The sequence below is a fragment of the Paramormyrops kingsleyae genome, chromosome 2 (genome assembly GCF_048594095.1).
Source record: "Paramormyrops kingsleyae isolate MSU_618 chromosome 2, PKINGS_0.4, whole genome shotgun sequence".
NCBI classification, from domain to species: Eukaryota; Metazoa; Chordata; class Actinopteri; order Osteoglossiformes; family Mormyridae; genus Paramormyrops; species Paramormyrops kingsleyae.
Window position 1 is genome coordinate 21512974 of NC_132798.1, and position 27973 is coordinate 21540946.

The window sequence follows — 27973 nt, forward strand, 5'->3', positions numbered from 1 at the left end:
ACAGCAACCCCCCCCCCCCCAATCCAGGGCCTGCCACAACCATGACCCATAACACCTCCCACATGCCATCACACACCGAGGGGCCGACTCCCCAGCAAAGAACCAGGTCTAAAGGAAACAAAACACAAAATATCACTGTGTACTGAACATATGACAAGTTGCTTGAGTCTTGAATCTTCTAAAAATGCTTGGTAAAGCTTCTTTGGAAAATAGGCTCGTTTGATGTGTCTGTTAAAAAAACTGTTACTTTTTAACGTCTCACACGAATAAGTGTGTGCATTCACCATGACAGATGAGACAGGAGTGAGGAACTACGATAATTAAATTACCTGGTCGGACATTGAGACACATCAAGAGGGCGAGTGTTTCCCTGAGCAGTATAAATAATGCACTGCCCTCACCCTGACTTCAGCACCTCGACTGTGGAGAACCAGCCGTCTGAAGAGCTGCGAACACAAGCCGAGTCACGCATCACGCTTCATCAGAGCACAGCAATCAGACACCAGGGAGGCAGAGACGACACCCCCTGCCTGCCAGGGCCCACGCCGGACAAATGGCAGAGGATCCGAAATCGAAACACATGAATCAGCCACTGTGACAGGCACCCACCTGGCCGAGAGATCGTGCCGGAGATCACAAGGCTCCTCGCTTTCCACTCTCCCTCCTTGGAAAATAACACGGGGATGGATTTCTAAAGGCATGGGCTTCCGTTCCTCAGAGGAGATAAATCAGGGCTGGGAGAGGAGAGAAAGGGCCAGCTTGATGGGGGCCTTTGAGATGGAAATGGCACGGCGGCCCTGAAGGGGGCGGCCAGGTGTCCAGGCCGACAAGGCCATCGGAGGGGGGGGGGGGGCAGGAGCTCTTCGTCATTCTGCACCACCATCTCTGCGCTGCCTGAGCTGCACCGTATCCCAGCATGCCGTGCATTTCAAACGCTCTCTGCTGTCGCTAGACAAGGGACCATTTGACTAGCTAGAGCAGGCATCATTCGGTAAAGTCAGTCTTGAGAGAAATGTGAAACCTCATAAAAAAGACGACACAGCAGCAATCCGCATAATTACATTTATACCTCGCTTGCACACTCGTGCCTGAATAAAATGCAAAGTTGCCAGAATTTTGGTTTTATATTTATAGACCTTGACTAACACTCTCATATAAAACTATTTATTACAGGTAATCTGCTTTATCTGGAGGATATTCCAGTAAAGTTTAGCACTGACACTCAGACTTGCCCGCTTAACTACACGTGCCTTGCTGTAGGCTGGATTTTACATGGCTCCAGCAAAATAATTATGTAGGAAGCCATCTAACTGATTTTAAACTGCTACTGTTGACACTGAGAATTGAGAGTAACAGCTACAGAGAGATTAATGTTATGTCAGCACAGCTTGAAATCTTTACTGGACAGAAACACACTGGAAACAGAGGTATATCCATAGTGCTTAAGCCACCCCTTCTTTGGGGAAAGGCTTGTAAAGGCAATCAACCTTTTGCCGCATAGGGCTGCCAGCTGTCAGCGATCGAGATGCAAAAGATCCGGAACCTTTAAAAAGGTAGCATGAGTATATTTCAGGCCTACAGATCCAGCTGCGCTATGTGCTGTACATCTGCTCCATCCTGGATCATTTTAGTTCTCAGCAAAGCAGGCAATTGAGCTCTTACTGAGGTGCAAACTCTGACCATAACAGAAATGCTGGAAAAACAGGAAACGCGCCATGCTGAAAAGCCAAGACTAACGTAAATAATCGCCTATCAACAACCAAAAGTAATACTACTATAATTTTAATTGGATTGTTCAAATTAATATTTAGGTTCACGTTTACGTACGCCCCAGGTTTTTTTAATTTACAGAATTCTCCTTACATTTCCGCGGTGACCGTAGCACATCAGTCATAAAAAAATCACAAGCTCTATCCATAACCAAAACGACCCGTTTTCAGTCTTTCTAAATAAAAACGTATACAAAGACTTAAATTGAACCGTTAGCTCCCGAGGTCATTGACCAATTTAATCTAAGTAAATGAAACCCGAATAAAAGTAAAGGTTCATCACCTCCAGAAGAAATAGAAGTTTGGAAACCTCCAATATAGCGGTAGACAGCGCCCTCTGTGGGCGAATCGGCAGTCCGACAGCTCCCTCTGCGGGCGAATCGTTCGAATCACAGTGAACAGGTGAAAAAGTGCGTTAAAACATATTTTTAAACGAAGATTGTAGTCCCGTATCAGACAAACTCATTTTACCATTTGGATCAGTTATTTTTTTTTATAATGTTTCTTCTGAAACTGTACCCAAAGCAGTGTTAGTCTTATTTAAAATTAATGGAAATCTTCTATTCTAAAATCTTTCTTATATCACATCCTTTCTCAATGTGATACTCCTTCCGACGCTACTGAGTATTGACACAGAAAATGCCCTCAGTTCATACGGTTTTCATATGGGTTATTTAAGAGAACATTATCTGCTTAATAGTGCTGGATTGTTAAAATGGATTGCTCATTATATCTATGTTCATAGTTTTTTTTAATGCCTTATACTGACCATTATAATGCATTACGAAGGTGTCTAGAGTGCATTATAGATGAGCGCTTCATGGAGAATTCATAATGCATAATAAACATGGCTATAATGTGTTATGGCTTTTTATAGTTATAGCCATGTTTATAATGCTTTATGAATGCATTATGATGTCTGCTTTAAGAGTTACCTAAAATCTAACATAACTATAAAAACGGGGCCAAAAATTAAGAATCGTTCTGTGCAAATGTGTTTATTGTACATTGCTCAATATGGAAGTAAACAATACACAGAAATTCAGACCTTGGCACACAAGAGAATAAAATAAGATCTAGCTACTAGACCTTATATTTAGTATCTTAATGAATTTGAACACATTTTCATTGATGGGCCCTTGAGAGAAGGACTCCTTCATGGACTGAGTGAGCAGGAGGAGGAGGACAGGGGCTGGGAGAACACAGTGGGCTCGGCTCACTTAAGATCACCGTCTCCAGAAACACAAACCTTACTAAAACAGACCTGCAAAGTTCCTAAATGAAAAGCTGAAAAGATTTGCCAGTCAGACATGCATCATGTAGCGGTTGGCTCTGCAGGTTCCCAGTCTGAACTGCTCCTCTATCATCAAATTTTGTGTTACCAGTATAATGTCGCAGTCTTCTGAGCTGTACTCCCCTTTATTCATAATTGATATATCTAACAAACCTGCTATTGCCCATCTATGGTAAGTGCATTTTAAAAGATACTCTGTAATTGTGCTTATAGCATAAGGTTTAGCAAGGTTACTCTTTCCTCACATTTCTCGATGATATTGTGTGTTCACTTAAAAGGACGTTTCCAAAGTAGAGTACTACATATTCCCAAATAAGTTGAAGTTTCTACAAAGGTATCTTGACATATAAAGCTATAGTGTTCTAATCTTGTTTTCCAGTAAAAAAAAAAAAGCCATATTAGGCATCCATTTATATACAGTGGCAAAGCAGACCCATACAGTATTGTAAAAAATAGTGTGTGTGTATTATGTAATACACACACACACACACACAAGTTACTGTTCCAATTTACCATCATAAGACATCTGTTGGATAACCTATGACATTGAATGGAATGTGGACAAATATTCAACAGAAATAAAATGATTGATAAGCAAAGATAGCAGAGAATAGGTTTATCAGGTAATCAACGGTTTGAATACAATTGAAAAACCATAAATGAAAAACAAGATCATTTACACAAATGTGGAGCATGATAATTGTATCTGGCACAGATATCTGCCAGACTACAGTTCCCATGAGCCCCTGCGTGTCATCATACCCCAGGCAAGTGGTGGCAAGGCTGCCGGCACTACCCTGTGGGACTCTCAGACATGCAAGATGGGCATTCGTTTCAGTAAGCTTTTGTTTTCATTGTAAACCAAGGAAAAGAAAAATGCACATTTGGTGCTTTTTTAATCCCAGCAGTCATCAGCTGTCCCATCTCTACAGCTGAAGTGAAAGAGAGTAGATTGATATGCCTTTGGCTTCAAACATGCAATGTACATTTCAGACACAGTGTTAGTACGGTTCCAGCTTAAACAAATGGTGCATATTCCAGCTGGGATTCTCTCAGTGAATGTGGGAATCTCATTTACACCTTTTAAAAATGTTTGCTTATTGAGCCCCTTCCAACATGAAAGAAAAGCCCTCAGCAATGAGTATCAGCATCACTCCGTGCCGTATGAAAAAGAACTCTACAAAAGCTCAGTTTTAGCCATCTGGTGTTTTTTAGTAATACAAAAAGGCTTTAAAAAACTGCTTGACACCATCTTTGCTCACTTCCCAAGTCAGAGTCTGATATATACAGGGAAACCCTGTATGCTTTATAAAAAACCTAAACATTTGCCATCTACATATATGGATAAACCACAAAATCTTTACAAAAAGTTTCATACCTCCACAAATAGTCATTAAAATCCCAATGAACAAAATGGGTGCTGATGAGAGTGGTATCCATTAGTTAATCAGGGTGGTTTAGGGACCCGGCCCTCTCACGGAGCAGAAGAATGAGGGGTAATACATAAGCTGGGAGTTCACCTCTGCAGTGTGAGACAGTAATGACAGAAGCCCAGCACCCGCTCATGTCAGACAACCATTGTGATACAGGGGAGAAAGGAAGAGGAAGAAACACTCCCCAAGTGTGCCTAGACAGTCCAGGAGCACTTCCCCAGTTAAGCCACATGAGGGCAGAACAGCCTCAACTACAGGTATGTATCCTGCTCTGCACTGCTGATGCTCAGGTTAGACTCCTGAAGGGGAGAGGCTTTGAGGAGCGGCTTGGGATCGCTGGGCAGGGCATACGGGTTGGGGATCTCCTTTGGAGTCTTCTTCTTCCTCAGGCTGGCCTTCTTCTTGTTGTCCTTCTGCTTTGGGACTTCCTTGTCCTCCTGTGGCAGCTGTATGGTGGGTGTCTGTTGCAGGTCCTGCTGGCTGGGCGGCTCGGCGGCCATGATGGCCCAGGCGCCATGCATCCTGGGAGGGGTCTTGTGCTTCAGCTCGCCTCGGACTTCCTTCCAGCGCTTCAGCTGAGCCTGATGTTCTTTCTCGATGTCCCCTTCTGTCAGGGACACTTCCAGGACCTGAAGGGGTTGACATATTTTGGAAGAAGCAATTTGTGAGATATGGACATCTTTTCTTATTTTCACTTTCTGCTTATGGGGTGGTGTCTCTAAATGGCTTTGGGATCTGTGAGTTTTAACCTATGAGCTTTTTGCATCTCCCATGCTTATTTAGCATAAAGGTCACAGGAACTCGGAACTTTTCAGCTCCGGAAGAAATGTAAAATTCAAATGCCAAATTTCATCAAAAAGGGTGAAGCCAGTGCCATTTGTTGCATTAAAATGGAATGACCTGTACATGTTCTGGCATTTCCCGAGACCTGAAGACCTCTTCTGACCTGTGTACTTGTGGGAGTCACAGACGTACAGCTACACATCAGAAACACCACAGGAAGATGAGGACCAGCCGACGGTGCAGCATTCTGACACAAACAGCTGACCTTCTCAGGGAATCTACCTGCCCTAGCTCATTACCACATTCTCCCAGTGCTTTGTGCACCAGAACAGAAAACAAAGTGGGGGCAGCACTTTCACACCAAGGATCCCTATGCAGAAGCTCTGGGCACAGGTGAGTAAAATCCAGGGATCACCCCCACCCCAGTCCACAGTGCAGACATGTGACGCGATGCTGAGGGAGGCCTATAGGAAGGAACTGTGGCCATTTCCCATGGAACCAAGCCAGTCACATTTGACAGAGCACATGGCTGTCCATGTCTCAGCATTGGACTTTTTTGGGCCTGGTGGCTGAGCCAATCCAGCCCCGAAAGCCCCTGTGTGACCTTCAGAGCCGACTTCAGCGGGGCTAAGCTAGTGCATCTCTGCCCACATCCGCCGTTCATACAGAGCGAGGCGACTGACCCTCAGAGCCGGCTTCAGCGGGGCTAAGCTAGTGCATCTCTGCCCACATCCGCCGTTCATACAGAGCGAGGCGACTGACCCTCAGAGCCGGCTTCAGCGGGGCTACGCTAGTGCATCTCTTCTCACATCCGCCGTTCATACAGAGTGAGGCGACTGACCCGCAGAGCCGGCTTCAGCGATACCTCAGTCCCTAGCCTCTCATCTCTATAAAGCTCCAGGACAGTACCTACCAGCCCCACTGCATGGAGACACACTGAATCATATGATGCACACAAACACCTGGGCATTTTACTGGAGTGATTCAGGTCAAGTCCCTCCCTTGTTCAGCTCCTCTCAACAGCTTCTAGAGGACATATCCTTGACATGATGACTAGTCAGTCCTGCACAAGGCTGGTCTCTCTACATACAAACTAACTACTTGTGGAAATGCTGGAGGCACAGACAGAGGAGTTTGTGAGTCGGTCCATCTTCTCCTCCTGAGGAGTCCGTACCTCCCGCACGAGGAAGGCCTCCTGAATGTAGTGAGGGTCAATGGCACGCAGCCTCTCGATGGTCTCATACTGCCCCTGGCATGTCTTCAGCTTCTCCTGTGAGCCCAGCATATTCTTCAGCAGCACCAGACCTACTCGGAAAATGATCTTCACACCTGGGGAGGATGGTGAGGGCAGCTGCATTTCAAAACTGCAGCAAAATTCAACCAAAAGCAACAGAGTAGCATTGTCAAAGATGCACTATATGAACAAAGGTACTGGGACACATCTCTCAATCACTGAATTCAGCTGTTTCATTCAGACCCATAGCACCTTGCCATGCAGTCAGGTTTACAAACATTTGTGCCAACTGTAATGTTTGGTGGAGGAGGGATAATGGTGTGGGGTTCTTTATCAGGCGTTAGGCTCGGCCCCTTAGTTCCAATGAAAGGAGCTCTTAATGCTTGCCTGTTCCTGTAGGTGTAATGGCCTAGTGTCCCAATACTTTTGTCCATATCGTGAACCTCTGGACCGCAACACATCACTCTTGCTGCTTCACAGTGAGTGCATCACTGTGAATCTTTGTGTGGCTATATAAACAGAACATAGCAAGAACATACCACTTCTCTGTTCATAATGATGCTGCAGATAAAACAATAGAAACTAATGCCTTAAGGGCTTCATGGTTTCCTAACTTTGGGAGGATGTCTTCTGGGAAAATCCAAGCTGTGGGGATTTTTTTTGCACTGAGGTCTTTGCTGGGTGAAGGATAGGGATTGTGAATTACAGTAAAATGACTCAACAGGAAGTTATGCAACACACACACGTGCTCGTGTGAGGGCATACAGGACTAGGGAGCTCCTCACCCTCGCAGAAGAACATGTCCCAGACGCGCAGTACAGATGCCCAGGGCAGCGTGCGGGAGAAGGCACACATGAACCACTCCGTCATGTACAGGACAGGAGTGATCTCGTGTTTCTCCAGGTGCCGGTAGGCTTGGTGCGAGACGCGCCGCAGCAAGGCAAACAAGATCTCCCCATCCAGCTGGATCGCCTCCTGCAGGAGAGGAGGGCAACAGCAAAGTGTCACACAGGAAACAGGGGGGGCACACATGTGAAGGGAAGGGGGCAGCTCTAGTGCAGCACGGTTACAGACTGAATGGCATTCATGTCCAAGGAATGCTTTTTGGTCGTCTGGTGAGGGACACACACACACACACACACACACACACACACACACACAAAACAGCCTGGAGGGGAGAATGTGCTAGGATGATGGAAGCCAGGAGGAGAGATGGGGCAGTGTGCTCAGCCAGCCAAATTCAGCACTGCTTAAGAGCTGCTGCACAAACTCATCACTCATGACTTAGCTGGGAAACGAGAGCTTGACCGAGACCTAATATTTAGCCAGAAGCAGCCGGATATTTCTGGACAGTTTAACAACTGCACTCACACGTGCTTATCTACTATGTTACCTGTGATTTTCTAATATGACAGCCTGACAGCCGACCATAGGAAGCGGAAACCATATCAGGAGAAGAGAATGAAGCAGGAATGAAGAGGAGGTGGGGGGGTCATTTTACCTACAGCAGAGTCACAATGCAGCTGGAAACTCCTATGCAAGTAGAAAAAGTAGATGGAAACAATAATACAAGTATGATTTAGGACAAGATGGGACAGGACGGATAAATGTTAACAGAGAAAATGCATACACACCCACACACACACACACACACACACACACACACCCCTAACCAGCCCTAACCTGCACCATAAATAGCCAAACAAAATACAAGAGTTGTGGCATTTTTAGTTTTTTCATTGCAGTCACAGATTTTTAATGAAATTGAGTTTTCCCTTGTGGGGACCGAAAAAACAGCTCCTTCTTACCAGGCCCGCACTGTAGTATCCAGGGAGGTACTTCTCACAGATCTGAACCAGGCCCCAGAAGGCATCCTGAAAAAGCACGCATGCACGCACACACACAGATTAGGTATCTATACCTTTTTGGGGACTCTCCATTCATTTCTATGGGCATAACCCTAATACCAACTATGACAACCTTAACCCCTACCCAGCCCTAACCTTAACCAAACCAAATACAAGTTTTTTGACATTTTCAGTTTCTTGATTGCAGTCGCAGTATTAAACAAAATTATTTTCCCCTTGTGCAGACTGAAAAAATGGTCCCTGCAATGTCAAAATAACATGTTTTTATCAGACGTTGCCGTCATGCCGGGTAAAGCGTTTGCAGCGGACGTCCATGTGTGCCGGAACACGCTGCCGTCATGCCGGGTAAAGCGTTTGCAGCGGACGTCCATGTGTGCCGGAACACGCTGCCGTCATGCCGGGTAAAGCGTTTGCAGCGGACGTCCATGTGTGCCGGAACACGCTGTCGTCATGCCGGGTAAAGCGGCTCACCTCGGCGGGCAGGTGCATGAGCAGCACAGCGGCGATGGGTGCCTGGGCCTGGCAGTAACCCTCCTCTGGCTGGTATATTGTGTAGGCCTTCAGCACGCGGTACAGGTCCTTCTGGCTGCACACAGACAAACACGGTCACCCGCGGACAGCCGCACTGAGGAAATGCGGCGCCGGGGGGCATGACTCACCCATGGCCGCCCCTGGACACGAACATCTCGTGGAAGGGGAACTGTCGGTGCAGGTCCTTCTCAATCACATCCATCCATTTGGGGTCCCCAGGCTGAGCATCCAGCTCCTGTCAGCACAAGTACAGGGTGTGTGTGTGTGTGTGTGTGTGGAGGGGGGGGGGATGGCTATGAGATAAACAGAGCACCCCCTAGAGGACACCCAAACACATCTGCCAAACAGGCATCCACCAAAAAAAACCAGTGTAAAGGACGTCAGAACCAGAAAATCCTCAAGGGATAACCCCTCACGGGATGGTATAAGTGCTCTTTTGGGTGATGGCCAGACAACCATCGTGCAAATGGTGTTTGCAACACTAGTGTGGTGAACAGATGGTTTCTTATTTATTTATTTATTTTTACCTCAAACTTTCCCTTGTTCTGCTCCTTCTTGACTTTGGCCCCAGACAAGTAGAGCCAAGCGCGGCCCCGAAGCGAGGGTGGGATGCCCTTCTGACAGCGGAGCTTCACCTGGCAGGATAGAGAGGCTCATGCATGGGTCTGCATCATAAGGCAAAAGCCTCACAAAACGATCAGGCGTGCAAACGAAGATGGCAAGTAAAGAACCAAGACGCACACCTGAGCTCTTACACACCCTGTGGTTTTACGCACCTTTGCTAGCATCCTCGCTCGCACACATTTAGCTCAGTCCAGCTTAGTCTGCTGTACAAACAGACAATATAGTTGCTGTAAAATGGTAGGATGAACGGATTGGGCAGTGGCAGGAAGTTTAACGTGGTGCAGACGTGCTCGAAAATGCTGTGCGTGCACAGATGAGCAAGGTACAAATTGCGCAGGTGGTACGGATGCGGCAGTGACAATATGAACCATTTATCTCAAGACGTTTCACTTTTTATTTGCTATTTATATCACATCTGCCCTGTACAATTTCTGTGTTTTAAAGGGCGAACGGAACTGCTGTTTTCATGCCCCAATGTTCATTGACAATAAATAGCTCTTCTTTTTATAATGTGTATGAGTATTATCAAACAATGATTAGGCTTTATAATAGTGTGATAAATTGAACAGGGAAAAGACAATTAAATCATTAAAAGCAATTATTTGAATAGCAGTTAATAATCAACTAAAATTTCATGATCATGACAGGTCTAGGCATGACCGAAGGTCTCGTGTTGTTAACCAGGAAGGAATACTACAGGTTTTTATTTATTACATGATTATTTTAAATTGGCACTGAGCAGTCTTTCCCGGCAGTGGATGAGGAATACAAAACGTGTTTACATCTGATTTAAGAGCTGACAGGTGAGTCAAACTAACCCGCAAATTCACAAAATCTACATTTCAGCAATCCTTCTTCATTATTGTTGTCCTGATCTTGAATTCATCAGCTTGAAATGTAGACCATATTACCTCACGACACAATTCACTTCAGCTGTATTCGTTCGCTAATATAGCCATTATGTAACTCTCGCAACGCATTTCCTCTGTTGAAATTTCCAGGTGAAAAGTCTTGATACATCTGTTATCATGCTAGGTGATTTCAACCATACCAACCAGCCCCTTGAACCGCCTATAAGCATCAAGTCACTTGTTACAGCAGAAAAGACAAACCATTGGATTTCAATTACATCTACAATAAGATCTCAATTCTGGATGCTTACTGATTATTCCATAGGGCTCTGCTGAGGATGTCTGCCCACACTGATATTCTTCATAGCAATATACAGGAAAAATCTCTTAAGAAAACACCCAAATCTGTCAGGTCTCGATCCACTGAAGCAACAGAAATGCTTCGAGGGTGCTTAGAATGTGCCGATTCAGTCCAAATTGTGACTCCCTTCGTGAGTTCATGAATACAGTGACGTTATTCATTCAAGTTCTGCGTGGAAATGTGCATCTAAACTAAAACAGTGACATTCTATGGCAATAAAAAACTCTGCTGAGACAAGAAAGGGGCATGCAAAAATGGAGACTGGGGCCAGTACAGAGACTAGGATCAGTACAGAGACTGGGATCAGTAACACATGTGTTGTCACATGACTCCGCCCCATCCAGTCTGCGACATGGAAGCAGCATGGAAGTAAACTCAAACACCAAGCCAACTGAGCAACTCAAGCAGCTTGTACCAAAGAAAAATGCCGTGTCCATTGTTTGGACACATTGTGGCTTTAGTGAGGACGACAATGAACAAAAAGAGGTCAAATGTAAACATGGCGAAAAAACTGTTTCAGCTACCAAAGGTAATACCACCAATTGATGTTACAGTGGAAACCGGTTATAATGATCATGGTTATAGTGATCAGCCGCTTATATGGATCAAAAAGCTTTAGACAGAATCATTCCTGTACAAATACTGTTTAATTACTTTGCTTATAGTAATGAAGTAGTCCGCTTACAGTGTTCATTTTAGGTTTTTTATACATAACACATGGAAAAAAATTTAATTCTTCTTTTTTTTTTTTTTTACTTGTACAGTACTGTAATTTGAAAAGCATTTGAAACAGCAGTACTGTATTTTGAAAGAGTCAAAATTCAGTAAAGAGCAACACTGTCCGTTTTATCACCTTATATTCAGGCAATAAGTATACAAATATCAATTAGATGGTAATCTGCCTGAGGCATAAAAAGAAAAAAGTGGTTCATCTGTGTGCGTTTCCTTCAATTATTTTAAAAGCATAAGATGTACAGTCTTTCATTAGAAGAAATATCCCAGCTTTAATAGATGAGCATATTTACAGTAGAAACCTTGTCAATAGTGCTAATAATTATCGAAAACATACAGGAAACGATATAGGGAAAAATATCGTGATTTTTTTTTGCCATATCGCCCAGCTCTACTTGTCAATGAAATAGCAGGGGGGAAAAAACAAAAACAAAATAATCGTTCCTTAATCATAATCGAGGTAAAATGTTCAGTTAATTGTGATATTGATTTGAGGTACAGCCCTACAGGGCAGCCAAATATAAGTCGCGTGGCTGCAGTCAGGAAAGTACAGTTCAGTCATGCAACAAAATTGGAACAACAATTATCCTTCAGAAACTCCAGATCATTATGAAAAAATCTTAAGGATGTGTCAGGTCACACCACCCCTACAAATAATGATCACAATCCTAACCCTAATCTCCCAGATAAATTAAGTAAATTTTACGCAAAGTTTGAAAAACCCATTCCACCAGCCGTCCTCCCTACTCAACCCGATCTCACGAATTTTCGTGCAGCCATCACGACATAAAATCTATTTAAACGTGCTGTGATCACGTTTTCGGCTTTTTTTACGTGCTGGGGTAACGTTTCCCCTCCCTATGTGTTTTAATGGGCAGTGCCTAACACCGCCACTATGAGCGCTAACTGGTGACTAAGGGACGGGAAAGTCATGCATGGCCAGAATCATATTTTGTTTTTTGTGATCTGATAACGCTTTCCATAACGTGTGACGCGACCTTGCAAAACAGCGCTTGGATTTTACTTCTGTTAATAATTCTTTTTGAATAATGTCCGGGATTTCCCTCCATACACCAACTCATTCATGCAACAGAAGTAAAATCCAAGCGCTGTTTTGCAAGGTCGCGTCACACGTTATGGAAAGCGTTATCAGATCACAAAAAACAAAATATGATTCTGGCCATGCATGACTTTCCCGTCCCTTAGTCACCAGTTAGCGCTCATAGTGGCGGTGTTAGGCACTGCCCATTAAAACACATAGGGAGGGGAAACGTTACCCCAGCACGTAAAAAAAGCCGAAAACGTGATCACAGCACGTTTAAATAGATTTTATGTCGTGATGGCTGCACGAAAATTCGTGAGATCGGGTTGCCCTACTCCCACTCCAATGCCACCCTTCCGTATGTGGAAAGATGACGCAAGAGCTACATTCAAGAAGCTGAACATCAGGAAGGCGGCAAGGCCAGACGGGATGAGCCCTGCCTGGTTGAGCCTCTGTGCAGTTCGACTGGCTCCCAGCACCCCTCTAAGCTAATGTACAGTCCCACAGTGCTGTGAACTCTTTACCATCATTCCTGTGCCAAAGTCCACAAAGATCACCTGCCTCCATGACTTCAGACCAGTTGCCCTTACTTCTGTGACCATGAAGGCTATTGAGCACACCATTGTGTCATACCTGAAATCCTGCACCTCCCACCTGATGGACCCATATCAGTTTGCCTACCAAGCCAACTGGATTGCTGAGGATGCAATCAGCATAGCGATCCACCATGCCTTTGGAATCACCAAACACCCACACATGCATTCTGTTCATAAACCTTAGTTCAGCTTTTAATTCTATCGAACCATTAAAACTCTTTACAGTCCTCTTGGATATGAACAATGACCCTGACATTGGATCCAATCATTGGATTGGCAGCTTCCTGCAGAACAGGCCACAGAGGGCGAAGGTACATAACCTAACCCTCATGCCCTCTACCCCTCAGTACAGCTGTGTTATTTACCCCTGGCTCTATTTACTTTATACCACAGACTTTATCTCCACGGACAATTCTGTGAAAATAATAAAATACAGTGGAACCTTGGAATTCGAACGCCTCTTAACTCGACCAACTCGGATATCAAATGGGTCTGTTGAATTTTTTCAGACTGGTACCTTTGACCGAAATCTTTGACCATTCCTGCTAAAACTTGTATGGGTCGAGACGTGTTCAACTCTGCCAATTCGGACCTTGAACAGGTCGGTCAACAAAAATCTAACCGCAATTCGGCCAAAAACTCGGAAGACAACAAAACAAAACAGACCTGCTAAAACTTCTACGGATGGAGACACATCTCTGATGGGCAGAAACAAAGGCTAGTGGCCCTACTAGGACGCTGATACCTATGAAATGCTCTGAGTCTCGCGGAACCTCTCAACCAAGTCCAACGTGTGAAAGCTGCATTACTGTGTTCAGTGTAATTTTTTGTGCTTTATCTACAGAACATTTGGTGAGAGTAACTATAGAACTTAAAAAGGAAATTATAGCGAGGTGTACGTGTGTCAGCTTTTGCTTTGGAGTATGGGATTGTCATTTATTTAACGTTTATTGCTTTTGTAAGTGTGCTTTTTTTATGTGCGTACTAGTTTTATACTGATTGCTAATGCTTTTTATCATTAGTTACACAGGTAGAGAAGTTTAAATAGGCAATCATTTGGGGGTCTGGAACAGATACAGTTCATTTACATTATTTCTTATGGGGAAATTCAACTTGGACCTTGACCAAATTGCAACGCGACCAGCCTTCTGGAACAAATTAAGTTCATATTCCAAGGTACCACTGTATGCAGATGATACAACCATTGCTGGTCTCATCTCTAACAATGATGAAGCCCAGTATGGCACTCAATACAGCCAAAACACAGAAATTCATCAGTGACTCTTGATGCATACCATAACCCAAAATACCCCCCCACCCCCATCACCACTACTGACTCCTTTAAATTCCTGGGAACATATATTAGCAATAACCTGAAATGGAACACCGACACTGAGCACATCATTGCAAAAGTTCAATACTGACTCTTTCCTTAGGCAGCTTACCCACCTTCTTGTTCCTCTTCTGCATCCATGTGTCCCAGTGGTTCAGCATGTCCAGCCACTTGACTTCACGCTGGCGGAGCACCTCGGGGGGGATGTCCTGGGCCCTGGGGGTGGGGCAGAGGGATATCACCTGAACGCTGGCAGGGGGACAGAGTGATATAACCTGAACGCTGACAGGGGGACATGGATATAACCTGAAAGCTGGGAGGGGTGCAGAGGGATATAACCTGAACATATAACCTGAACGCTGACAGGGGGCAGGGGGATATCACCTGAACAATGGGAGGGGGCCAAAGGGGTATAACCTGAACATTTGCAGCAGGACTGAAGGATATAACCTGAATGCTGGCAATGGGGCAGAGGGATATCACCTGAACGCTGGCAGCGGGACAGAGTGATATAACCTGAACGCTGACAGGGGGACATGGATATAACCTGAAAGCTGGGAGGGGTGCAGAGGGATATAACCTGAACATATAACCTGAACGCTGACAGGGGGCAGGGGGATATCACCTGAACAATGGGAGGGGGCCAAAGGGGTATAACCTGAACATTTGCAGCAGGACTGAAGGATATAACCTGAATGCTGGCAATGGGACAGAGGGATATAACCTGAACGCTGGCAGGGGGGGGTAAATGGATATAACCTGAACATTTGCAGCAGGACTGAGGGACATAACCGGAACGCTGACAGCAGATGTTACGGCCAAATCAATGACCGCAACACAGAGGAATATCACCTGAACACTGGCAGCAGGACAGAGGGATATCACTGAATGGAATATCTTAGATTTATTTGTCTCATACAACCCTCCTCGCCTGCTTCAATCTCAAGGAGCAAGATATCCATTAGTACCTAGAGTAGAAAGAACTATGGCAGGCTGCAGAGCATTCTCTTATAGAGCTCTGCAGCTGTGCAATTCAGGCTCAGTCCCAATATTCAAATATAGACTATAAACACATTTCTTTAGTCTAGCTTATAGGGACTCTAGTTCCAGCTCTAGCTCCAGCTAACTGCTCACTCCCATTTAGACCTATAGTGTGAGGTGTAGAGCTGGGTGGGGATCGGTGCCATTGGCTTTGGATGAACTGAACTGTCAGTGCTGTCACTCTAGCTTCACACTCTCGTGGAATTAGAGTATTGACGTTTCAGGGACTCCCCAGATTTGTGTTCTCACTTGCCTCTCCCTCCTACTTATGTTCCCATAGCCATAACTGTCCCCTGGAGGATTGGCTCCCCCTTTGGGTCTGGTTAGGGTTAGGGACAATGTAAAGTGCTGAGACAAGGTAATGTGAAAATGTGCTATACAAATAAAACTGAAAGTAAAACTGAATTATACACGCAGCCCCCAGGTTACGATTGAGATGCGTTCCCTAAGTCCATCTTTAAAGTTGAATTTGTAGATAAATCATAATAATAATAATAATAATAATAATAATAATGCAGATAACAATGGTACCTTTATTATTGCTGTATAATCATTAACTACATTCCGCACTGAACCACCCAAGCAGAGCAATGTTTTCATGAATGTCACGCATGCATTCTTCATTACCAGCCACTGTATTTAACCCAAATATTTTAAATAATAGGCTTTGTATCAGTCGATTAGTAAGTAGGAGTTGTAAGTTGGAAGTAATTAAACCAGGGACTGCCTGTACAGTGTCCTGTTCCTCATGATGGTCGTGCCATACATCAGGCATCTTCAGCTCTCTTATTCTTACGAGCCCAATCGCTCATTCAGGGCCTCTCTGGGCCCCACACCTCAAGCCATCGTGATGCTAGGGGATGCCTGACTCTCGCTTTGCATCCGTGTTTCCATACTAATCTCAGAAGGACACACTTCACAAAGGTCACCACGCATGCAAAAGAGCATGCAAATGGCGCAACAGTTGTGAGACAGACATCAGAGGACAGTGGAATGTAATGTGGAAGGAGGAAGGTCCAGCGAAACACATGCACACTCATACACACACACACACACACACACAGGCAAACACACTCAGGCACGCACGCACGCGTGCGTGTACACACACACACACACACACACACACAGGTAAACACACTCAGGCACGCATGCACGCGTACACACACACACACACACACACAGGCAAACACACTCAGACACGCACGCACGCATACACAAACACACACACACATAAAAACATGCATGCACACAGTAAAATGCATAAGCATGTTCACCGACCCCCACAAACACCCGCAGGCCCTGCTGAGAACACTGCGCTAATCCTGGGAGGGTCACTGAGACACACAGCTGTTCCCCACCCACACCCAGCCTCAAACAGGTTATTACTGCATTTTGAAAGATTTATTGGAGGCGACTCATATTAATGCATATGGTATTCCTCCTTGTCCATGCCTTTCAGCCACCAGTGCAGGGTGAGCAGCCTGAGAAAGGCTGACCCCCTTAAAATGGGGGGGGGGGCAGCAGGGCCCAGACACTGAAGCAACCCACCCCCACACCGCTGCTCGCCAGATAACAGGGCGTCAGCGAGCCAGACAGCCAAAAACACGTCACAGCACGTCACACCAAAAGCTGCACCTCCTGACGCATGTAGCCGGCCTCTGTTTGGTGGCTTTGCCAAGTGACACGAGCGCCAGCCATTCTCGCAGTGGGATGAGCTCCCAGCCCCCGCAGTGCCAAACTGGACACAGCGCTCGCTACACCCACTACAGCTATGCAGGACATCAAATTTTTACAGTATATCTTTATGTTTTCAAAGTGAGATACAGGTAGATACGACACCTTTTGTATCGATATACTTTAAATGTATGTCAAATTAGAGTTCTATTTCATGGAGACCTACAACACAGCCTCCTTACTGTAATCAATGAGAGCTTGAGATGAAAACCCAGAATTCACTGTTAACATCAAACCATTCAGTCTCATGGGGAAGCTGATGAGTGGAAAGGCGGGGAACCATCATTACTTGACTAATTTCATAAAAAAAAAAATCCATGTCCACGGACTCAACCAACAGCAGATCGAAAGTATTTGGAAAAAATAAATTCCATAAAAGCTCCAAAAAGCAGAACTTGAATTTCCTGTGTGCCGGGCACTACACTGAATGCACACAAATGGAGTGACGTGTAGTTTTGGCTGTTGGTCAGTGTTAACACAGTGTGTGTGTGTGTGTGTGTGTGTGTGTGTGTTAGAGAGAGAGAGAGAATTAATTTAGCAGAGAATTAATTTAGTCCCTAGGGGGAACCAATAGGAATTTGGAGTTCAATGCAGTAGATGTGAAGCACTTTTCCTGTTGTCCGGACGCGTTATTTAACATCGCTACATGATGTCAGAGGTTGAACCATGCTAAAATATGGAACGAAGACCATAGTTTTGGACCACGAACCACGGGTGGAATAGATGTTCGTTGTCAGAATGAGTCGCTTGTGACAGTCTCTCCCTATTTAATTTCCACCACTCCGTCTGGGTGCTTAACTTTTTTTGTCACTGAGTGTGTATTGTTTGGTTACTTATGGTTGGGTTGCAGTTAGGGATCCGGTTAGCCGAGCTCCCCCTAGCTCCGCCGTAACTCAAACCATTGAATGTACTTACACACTATGTGTGACAGAGTATATTGCTTTACAGTAAACTTTTTCCTTTTCATCAAACGAAATGACAATCAAAAGTACAATATAGTACATATGTAAACCAATAACATAGTTGTTTATTTTTAGTCACCATTTGTGCGCGCGGAGCAGAAATACAACCTTGCGAGGATGGTTTTCTGCTCGTGGATGCTGTTCTGTGCGCTTGTGTCACATACAGGCGTGTAGTTTTTACAGTATATGCACAGGTTTTCAGACTTCTTTCGGCGAGTTCGCTTCAGCTAACACTTCTGCTTCCGCTTGAAGATGTGTTGAACATGGGTGTGGCGTTTCACGTTAGATGTGGGCCGGGTTGGATGTCCAACACTTGCCTTCTCGCAGCTCACAGCCAGAGGCTTCTCAAAAGTTGTCTAAAGCCCTTGTGATTACTGCGAATGTGCCATACAATCGCGATTATGTCAATATCTGATATCGTGCAGCCCTGATGTACAGACTTTTTTTCTTGTCATTATGCATGCACAATAAAGCATAGCAACATTTTTACACTGCATTACGTATTTTTACATTGCATTAAGTATTTTAAGTAATGCAGATATGATTTAAAAGGACACAGGAGAATGTGTGTAAGGTTATATGCAGATACAACACACCTGTAGAGAAGGGACTAGGGCATCTGTGGAGTTCGGTATGTGCAGGGGGTCTTTGAGCCAACCCTCACAGATAAGCAGGGCCGTCTGCATTTGCATTTCGTTTTAATAGCATGTTTGTGAAATTTCACATGTGGCTTTGATTAGAAACTGAATGTTTATGCATAGCCCTCCACAATTAGGGGCAAAAAAGCCCCAAGAATCACTGTTGGTGAATAACAAGACAAAGTAAAATCTTGGGGTTATTGTGTCTCCAAAACCACCATCCAACGCCACTGTCATGCTAACAGATTATTTGGAAGGTATGCTAGAAAGAAGCCTTTTCTGTCAGTTAACCACAAACGCAAGTGCCTGGAATTTGCAAAACGCTACTATAACTTTTGAACCACGTTCTATGGTCTGATGAAACAAAAATGGAGCTTTTTGGCAATAAACATTCAAGGTGGGTTTGGTGTAAAAACAAGGATGTCTATAATGAAAAGAACCTTACAGTATCTCAGCTGTAAAATGTGGTGGAGGTTCTGTGATGTTGTGGGGCTGTTTTACCTCCAAAGACCCTGGAAGCCTTGTTACGGTATGTGGTACTATCGACTATCAGAAATATGAGGAGATTTGAAATTTAAATTTGACTGCCTCTGCCAGGAACCTAAAACTGGGTCATCACTGGATCTTGCAGCAGGACAATAATCCTAAGCACATGTCCAAATCACCATTAAAATGGTTAACCGACCACAGAATCAAACTTCTGCCATGGCCATTAAAGTGCACAAGAGAGGACCTAGGACCCTGGATGCTCTGGAGAGATTCTGTAAAGAGGAATAGTCTCTGATGCCTTGCTCTGTATCTCCAACCCTATAAAACGTTATAGGAGAAGCCTCAGTGCTGGTATACTAGCAAAGGGAGGTTGTTCAAAGTATTAAACCCTGAGGTGCCACACGTGTTTTTATTAAAAACAATTTCTTCGTGGTTTTGTTTTTCTTTGAATAAATTTATTTAAATGAAAGGCTGGATTTTTCTCATTTTTTCAGTGTGAGATGAAACTACTTCACCAAACGGTGGGTTTTTTTCTTTTTTTTTCTTTTTAACAAATCTTTACATGGAGTGCCAATAATTGTGGAAGGCACTGTCACCCTGTTCTGCCTAAAATACAGAGATATGGTTTGTGGTCCATATCTGCCAGCCCTAACAGTAACTTTACATGCAAAGCACACAGCATACAGGTATAAAAGTGTAGCTGCTTAGGGCTAACACAGGAAGTGTGTTCCGTTCCCATAGAAACCGACACCTGAGAAACAGAAGCGGGGACAACTTCTCCGATCAGCGGTCTGCATGCCAACTAGAAGGGCAAGACCGACAGGGGGAAGGAGGAACAGAACTCTGATGTGTGCGTGTGTATCTGCATGTGTGTGGTGTGGTACGTATGTGTGTGTCTGTATCTGCATGAGCATGTCTCTGTGTCAGTCTGCACACACATAAGTGTCTGTATGTGTGTGTGTCTGCATGTGCGCATCAGTCTGTGTACGTATCTGCGTATGCACATATGTGTCTGTCAGTTGGTGTATGCGTGTGCTTGCATGTCTGCGTGTGCCTGTGTGCATGTTGGCACGTCACTGCAGGCCCTGGCACCGCGTGAAAGGAAGTAACGGGACCCCAGGGCAACAACTGCCCCATTCTGTGATCACAATAGAAAAAATTTGAAAACAGTTTCTGCTCACATACAAGCACACTATTCAACTTCAGTAAATGGAAGAAAACACAATGTCATAAAAAGAGATAAACAAGGAGACAGCAAAGTTCACGGTGAGGGAAAACGAGAAATGGCACGGGGAAGTGGGACACAACAGCAGAGACTGCCAACTTTCGCTCGGCACCAAGCACACGGGCTGCCCGTCACCGCCGCCAGCATGATCAGCTGACCAGGCCGCCGTGGGGGGCAAGGAGGAAATGAAATAATAAATGAGTGGTAGCAGAGACGGCTGGGACACATGGCGTCTTTTAGCAGCAAATGCCCCTTTTCTGCATACGAGCCACCCCACTCCCTCCACACGAAACAGATCGCCCAGAGGACTGTGAGAGCCCTGTGCCCCAGCACGCCGTGGCCTTGAGAGAAAGGCCCATCCTAAACAGTCACAGAAAACAGGAAGTTCCAGGCATTGGCGGGACCTAGGCGCTGTGCGTCTGCGGCTCTGTATCTGCGTGTGTGTCAGCAGCAGTGCAAAGGCTGTGGGGGGTGTCCTGACAGTTAGACGGGGCTCTCATGAGTCCTGTGTGAAGGCAGACAGCAAAACAGCCTGGTTCTAATAAGCCATCAGTACACCTCCCACAATCCATCACTCCCTCCCTGAGGAACTATGGGTACATTATTTGGAGCTTCTGGAAGGCCCTTCCTTAGGTGTAGGCATATTCCAAATGCCAAGAGCTACCTACATGCAGATCTTCATGGTGAGGGGATTTTAAACAGCACAAGCCTGATGTGTCTCTATAGTCCGGACCAAGAGATGCATGCTATATCAGTGTCAAGACTTTTAGTCAATATTTAAAAAATCAGCAGCACCAGAACTGACGTAACTACTAAAATAATGGAGGTGATTGCAATTACAATTAGTCATTTTCCATAGTGGAGGACAACAGATTTCATTGGTTCAAAGTACAAGCCCAACATGGTTTTAGACGTGTGCCATATTTTAAATACAGAGTTCGATCTGGCCCACAGATTGGTCTCGTTTTCCAAAGAGACTTTAAAAAACTGCTATAACATTATTCTGCTAACTCCCACCCCACACACACAGATTTGTGGAGTTCATACTTTAGCGGTAATCAGTATTGTTAAGACAACAATTAGACAAATTTATACTGGTACCGCCAACATTTCTACATCGGTGCACCACTAACTGGAACTGTTGCACATTAACAAAAAGGAGCAGTAGTGCACCAACACATTTTTTTTTCTAGCATTACTGATATCCATGACTGATACTAAGACCTGGCCAATCAAAATAGCATGAACTTAGGAGATTGCAGCAGGGTTGCCTGGTGAACGCACTGGGGGAATGAGGAAATCCCTCATCCTCCCTACAGAAAAAGGCTGATTGTTCAACGCAAACACCTCCATTATTTTAGCATTTATGTCTTTACCTCAAGCCTTCAGCCCAGTAAAGGGCAACTAGCATATTAATATAGGCACAAAAAATGGGACAAAATCCAGTTACCAGTGAGTTTACAAAGGTCAGTGGTGACTGGGGAAGTGTTAGGGTTAGTCAGTTTTTACAGTGAGGTCACTAGTCATTGGGGAAGGTCTTTCTGTTGCCTGCGTCCACCCCAAAATTATACCCATAATGGATATTTCTGTGGAAATGAAGGTGCAAGACCAGCAACCCGGGACACTCAATGACATTTACAGCACCTCAAAAGCTGGAGATGGACAGAAGCTAAGCTAACTCTTATCTAAGCATAAGCCACTGCAACTAACCCAGAGAAGTGATGGGTTACTGACGTCATCGACCAAAGTGAGACCGAGCATGGTTACAGCAGCCAAGAGAATCACAGCACAAGCTGTCACTCACCACGGCCCCTCTGTTGATGGCTTTGTCAGACAGAGTGACGGTGACAGACCCCCCCCACACACACACACACACACACACACACACACACACACATAAACCAATACTGCAGTTGCCATCTGGATAAATGACAATAACTGGCTAATACTGATGAATAACTGGCAGTGAAGACCCATACACTGCAGAACGACCTGGTGGGGCTTCACCAAGTGGGAGGCACTGTGGGACCAGGGCATGTTCTTATCGAGGCTTCAGATCCACAGGCGACTGTCTCCACTGCTGTCCCCGGACAGTAACGGCTAATCCCACCCACAAACCTGGTATCTGCATAGTACAGCAGATCTTTGATACTGTTCCTGGCTCCCCTCTCCCCTCCAGAATGTTTTCATTCCAACCCAAACTGCTTTCAACCTGCCATTCATTATTAGCTTATTATGGACCATATAAGCCTGATTAAGGTAACTCTGGAATGAAAGAATCGTTGGTTTGTCAGAGTGCCAACGAGCCTGAGCAGTCAACAGCCAAAGGCCTCTCAGCGGCTCCACTTTGCCCAGCAAGAAGCACATCTGGAGATGTTGGCACCTGCATCGTAGCCTTTAAAAACCAGTCTGTCAAGTTCCCTTAGCTACAATATGGCATTTGTAAAAATCACTTAATCTTAAAAGTGAGGTCAGGAATGCATAGACGTAGTATGGCCACATTTCAGGAAGTGTAACTCAGTTGAGGGAAAAACCTGAAGACAGAAGACCTAAGGCCAGCACAGCAAACATTTTTAGCTTTCTGCTAACTAAACGATAGGTTTTTAACCTTCCCCTAAATGTACAGGTTGTGTTCTGCCAAGGCTATCCTAAGATGGCTGATATATTAGCATAATGAAACTGCACGTTTAGGAACGTGTTAAAACAGGCAGGCAGGCAGACAGGCAGGAAGACTTGCCTGCATTCAGAGGAGAGTAAATTCACACAGCTCTGCACAGAAAGCCTTTAGCGTCACCCTTCACACCAACACACACCCTTTAACAAGCCTAGACTGCAACAGGACACTTGGGGCATACTCACACTTAGCCTGGTTGCCTTGTACCCTGCCCAAGCACAATTGCCCCCACTCCCCCGCTAGTCTGTACTCACACTTGGCCTGGTTGCCTTGTACCCTGCCCAAGCACAATTGCCCCCACTCCCCTGCCAGTCTGTACTCTATAGTCTATACATTATGCTTATTGATCCTGGCCTGAGTACGCTTTCATCACTGTATGATTTTTTTGTGTTGAAGGAAACATCTCACAGCACAACATTTGGAGCTCATGATTAATGCCCTTATTTTGTAGCTTATTAATGACACACGACACACAGATTTATTGAGTATGCAACACAGTGATTTTCATTTATTTGTGCTGCACATATAAGACAGCCCCACATCTTCTGAGCTATCTCAGAGTTTTTCTATGTTACATCCAGTTGTTCCTGGATGCACTGAATAGCCCAAATCTCCAGCAAACACTGCACTTCGCAGACCAAAGTGATGCCTTTGCTGCCATGTTTGTGGAAAAGTCAGCCGCATCATTGATGTCTTGTCTGAGGTCCGTGCTCAGGCATAGTTAGCAGCCACATTTGATGTGTGATGTGCCCAGGCACCTCTCCAAGCGCCGGTGGTGTTGAGGAAAGCGTGCTCGGACCGGGAACATTAAGCATAACGCAAGCACAGACCAGTGGGGAAGGGCAATAATCGTGTTTGGGCAACCAGGCCTAGTGTGAGTACACCCTTATTTGAAGTTTGTTAGAAGACAAGTTCTTCCCTGAGAGACACAGAGCCTCAGTACAAGGCAGGGGGATGAAGAATGTGTATATTGTATGCATGATAATTATAAAGCAAAATTCAAAACACAGAAATTTCCAAGAAAGCCAGTTCAAACCAGCAGTAGTGCCTGTGCAACGTCTGAAAAGAGGTCCAACTCTCTCCAAGAGCCTGAAGAAGGGAGTGCAGGACACAGGGCAGGGGCTCTCTGACAAAGCCATGGTGATTCACAGGAGACGAGCACAGCTGAGGCTTACATGAAAGCAGCGCCATTGTGAAGACTCCTGTCACAACATGCAGACAGAATGATCCGGAAGCAGCTTTAGCAGCTGGTTTAACCGGACAAACTGAATAGTTCTGTTTACACCATCAGAATCCCAGAGAGATTTCTGATCTTGCTGAGAGCCGCAGAGTGAAACTCAGCAAGTTAACTGAAGAACTTCAGCCCGTGAGGAATCTTAGTTTCACACAGATTATCTGTGGAGCCCAGACTCTGCAGCACCCACCATCAAAAAAGGTCCTGCATTTCCAAAGCCTGTCTTTCTATCCTGCAGGCATCCTGGAACATCAGGGCTATATCTGGGGACTTACGCGTCCTTCAGGGCTGCTGGTATGGATGAGCAGACCTCCGTTTGCTTAATTTGAGAATTTTTAGGAAAACTGGCACACACAGGTATGTTACACAGATTGGGATAGAACAGCTGGCTTCACAGTCCTAAGACAGGCGTGGGCAATGGTGACGCAGCAAATACCAGGAAGCCCCAAGGACAGGCAGGCAATGAAGCTGCCCAGCCCACAGGAACCCCCACGCAAAAGAGAGGAGACTGGAGAGCAGTGACCGGGAGACGTCCCAGGGAGACCCAACCCAAATGGGTTGTCCCATTTGGCGAAGGGGACGTGCTTGGCCAAGGCAGGGGTTATACCTCACGCCATACGTGCACGGCTCTGTTCAGCAATACGGGGAGGCGTTGTGGCCGTAACAGCAATGCTGCTGTGGGGGGGGGGGGGGGACAGGCACCCACAGGGACGACAGACACGCCCGGGACACCAGAGAAGCAACAACAAAAGCGGGAGGAAGGGCCAGGAAATCAGACAGCACTTGGCTTTGGGGGGGGGGGGGGGGGGTGATGCTCTATGCTCTGGAGCCTTTTCATCCCTGAGGGGCCCTCACAGGACTGCCCAACTGAAAACAAGCAAACAATTTAGACACCTTCCCCCTCCCCCTGTACCAAATCACAAGACGGGACCCGTGACGCCATTAACTTGAGGAGGATGACACTCAGCAGAGCAGCAGCACATGGGGAAACCTCCATCTGCTGGAATTAACTCAGCACCACCAGCTGACCAAAGAAGCAGAGAAAAGCTCCCGAAACAAGGGTCCTGCTTTTGCTGTTAAATGCCCAACTGAGAGCTACACTGCAGACACCACCCACAGGCCTTTCACACCAGGGCAGCTGCCCGCGACGAGCCTAAAGAACTCTGGCCAGTGCTGGGAGCCCACAAGATCAGGAGGCAGGGTCATCACGGTGGAAAGCAATGCAGAGTGAGCTGGAGAAGGCAGGGCTCATCAGAACAACAGAGCAAGTCATGAACATGAGTATAAAAAAAAAAAAAAAAAAAGAATAATACAGGAAGTGTAAAAGTGTTAAGCAAAAGTGGTAGTGGCCACTGTCAAATACCACAGGGGCTCACAGAGGGCCAGCAGACCTCTTGACCAAGAGGATCAGGAGAGGAATGATCTATTCGTTTAAATTACCAAAATATGTTACATTGCATTATAAACAGTCCATCCATCCATTTCCTGTAACCGCTTGTCCTATTCAGGGTCGCGAAGGGTCTGAAGTCTAAAATCAGAATGCAACGATTTGCAAATCATATAAGGCCATAATTAACTGAAAATAGAACAAAGACAACATATTGAATGCTGAAATTGTATTGTTTTCTGATTAATATTAGTGCCCATGGATTGGGTAGCTTGCACATCTGGGAAGGCACCATTAATGCTGAATGATATATACAGGTTTTGGAGCAACATATGCTGCCATCCAGGCAATGTCTTTTTCACAGAAAGCCTTGTATATTTCAGGAAGACAATACTAAATCAAATTCTTCATGTATTACAACAGCATGGCTCTGTAGTACAAGAGTCTGGGTGCTAGATGGCCTGCCTGCAGTCCAGATCTGTCACCCTTTGAAAACATTCATGAAACAAAAAATATAATAAAGGAGACTCCAAACTTGCACTGCTGAAATCCCATATCAGGCAAGAATGGGACAACATTTCACTTTCAAAACTCCCGGAACTGGTCTCCTCAGTTCCCAAAAGTTTAAAAGTAGAGGCGATGGAACATAGCGGTAAACATGCCCCTGTCCCAACTTTACTGAAACATGCTGCCGATATCAAATTCAGCATATATTTGTCATAAAACAATAAAATGACCCAGTTTCAACATTTGATATGTTGTCTTTGTTATATTGTCAATGAAATATGGGCTTATACGCTTTGTAAAGCATTGTATTCTGTTTTTAACCACATTTGACACAGCGTCCCAGCTCTTTTGGAGACAGGGCTCACCCCGTCGGGACGCCCACCCCCGCAGCGACACGGTCAGGCACTCGCCCATGAAGCTGCACCGAGCGGGCGGCCACTCGGCGTACAGGGACACAGCTTTTACTGATGTCTGTATGTTTCGTATGTTTTATGGGACACCATGTTATATGTGGCATACTTACGAGTCCCCGGAGCTCTGCTGCGACCCCCCAATAAATCCGTATTTATCGGTGTTGGCGAAGCCGTTGATCTCTGAGTCCGAACCGAAGGAGCTCTCTCCGTCTGCCAGGCTGTCCGTGGTTCCCCGCAGGCTGCCGGAATCAGTCACCGACCGGCAGCCATTCTCCTCCGTCTCGGCCATGGTTGGCGGCCCGCTTCCCTGTCGCCGCTCCGCCTCCGTCTCTCTCGGTCTCCGCTAAGCGGAGTTGCCACCAAACTGGCTCCGGTTCTCCGGCCGGGGGAAACCAGGCGACCGCTCCTCATAAGGCGGCGGTCATGGAGAAGTCAGATCCCGGTGGAGAGTGCAAGCCAAATAAAGGAAACCCTCCTAACAGTAACTGAGTAACACGGTAACACTAAGAGTAACCCTAACGCTCCCAGCAGCAGCACTAACAGGAACCCTCCGGGTAAAACGGACAGATCCAAACTTCAGAATGAAAAACGAGCAGCGACTCCGGTAGACGACAGTTTTGTCTAGCTGAGCCCGACCCAAGTTCCCCGACGCCGAAAACTCGCTGTGCTGATCATCAAACCGGTGATTAGGTTGGATTATGAAAGATCGCGGCCGAAGAGCACCGCCTCCAGCGCCCGGCCACCAAGCTGCCGTGTCCGTCGTCCGCTGCCGCCCTAGGCGTGGGCTCTCCGCCTGCTCGCTCGGTATGCGCTTCCTCCGCCAGATCGCCTCCGCTTTCGGTAACTAACCGCACATCCAGCGATTGCTTAACGTTAGTCCTCGTGACGGAGCCTTTTAAAGGCACCAGCCTTGCGTGTCCGAGGCGCTGCTAACGCCAGCCCTTCCTGCCGAGCCGGATTCTGCTTCCTCCGAACTGCTGTCCGCCTGCCTTCCAACTAAAACGGCGCTGCTCCTCTGCCGTCTGGATTTCGGTGCCCCCGTATCTCCCTGTTGTGCCTCCGACATCTGCGCACTGGTGACCGGGGTGGCCAGAGATCCGCCCAGCGCTACGCGTTCCGGGGAGAGGGCCGTGGCGGGGGGACAGAGCTGGCGCTTAAGCTTCATTAACAGGATGAATTGCTGGATACATTCTCGCACGCACTTTTCTGTATAAAGAT

At 45.9% G+C, this 27973-nt stretch overlaps 1 protein-coding gene across 1 annotated transcript; it reads right to left on the minus strand.

Moving 5' to 3' along the window:
* Positions 1-2751: 2751 nt before the first annotated feature.
* On the minus strand, positions 2752-27846 carry LOC111839183 (TBC1 domain family member 10A-like). The gene is made up of 9 exons (XM_023802852.2): positions 26866-27846; positions 14568-14667; positions 9440-9547; positions 9041-9147; positions 8853-8967; positions 8322-8387; positions 7299-7488; positions 6454-6608; positions 2752-5125 (listed from the first exon to the last, which is right to left on the minus strand). The coding sequence occupies exons 1-9, from the start codon at positions 27042-27044 to the stop codon at positions 4748-4750; spliced, it is 1398 nt and encodes a 465-aa protein (XP_023658620.1). The 5' UTR covers positions 27045-27846; the 3' UTR covers positions 2752-4747.
* Between the last annotated feature and the right edge of the window lie 127 nt (positions 27847-27973).

What these genes read in the sequence shown, in the direction of transcription:
- LOC111839183 (XM_023802852.2), bottom strand. Translation starts at nt 27,044, where the DNA reads ATGGCCGAGACGGAGGAGAATGGCTGCCGGTCGGTGACTGATTCCGGC. An exon ending in TGCAGAAGAGGAACAAGAAG is followed by an intron (nt 9,548 to 14,567) that starts GTGGGTAAGCTG and finishes CTATCCTGCCAG; the next exon opens with GTGAAGCTCCGCTGTCAGAA. An exon ending in GATACTACAGTGCGGGCCTG is followed by an intron (nt 7,489 to 8,321) that starts GTAAGAAGGAGC and finishes CCTCTCCTGCAG; the next exon opens with GAGGCGATCCAGCTGGATGG.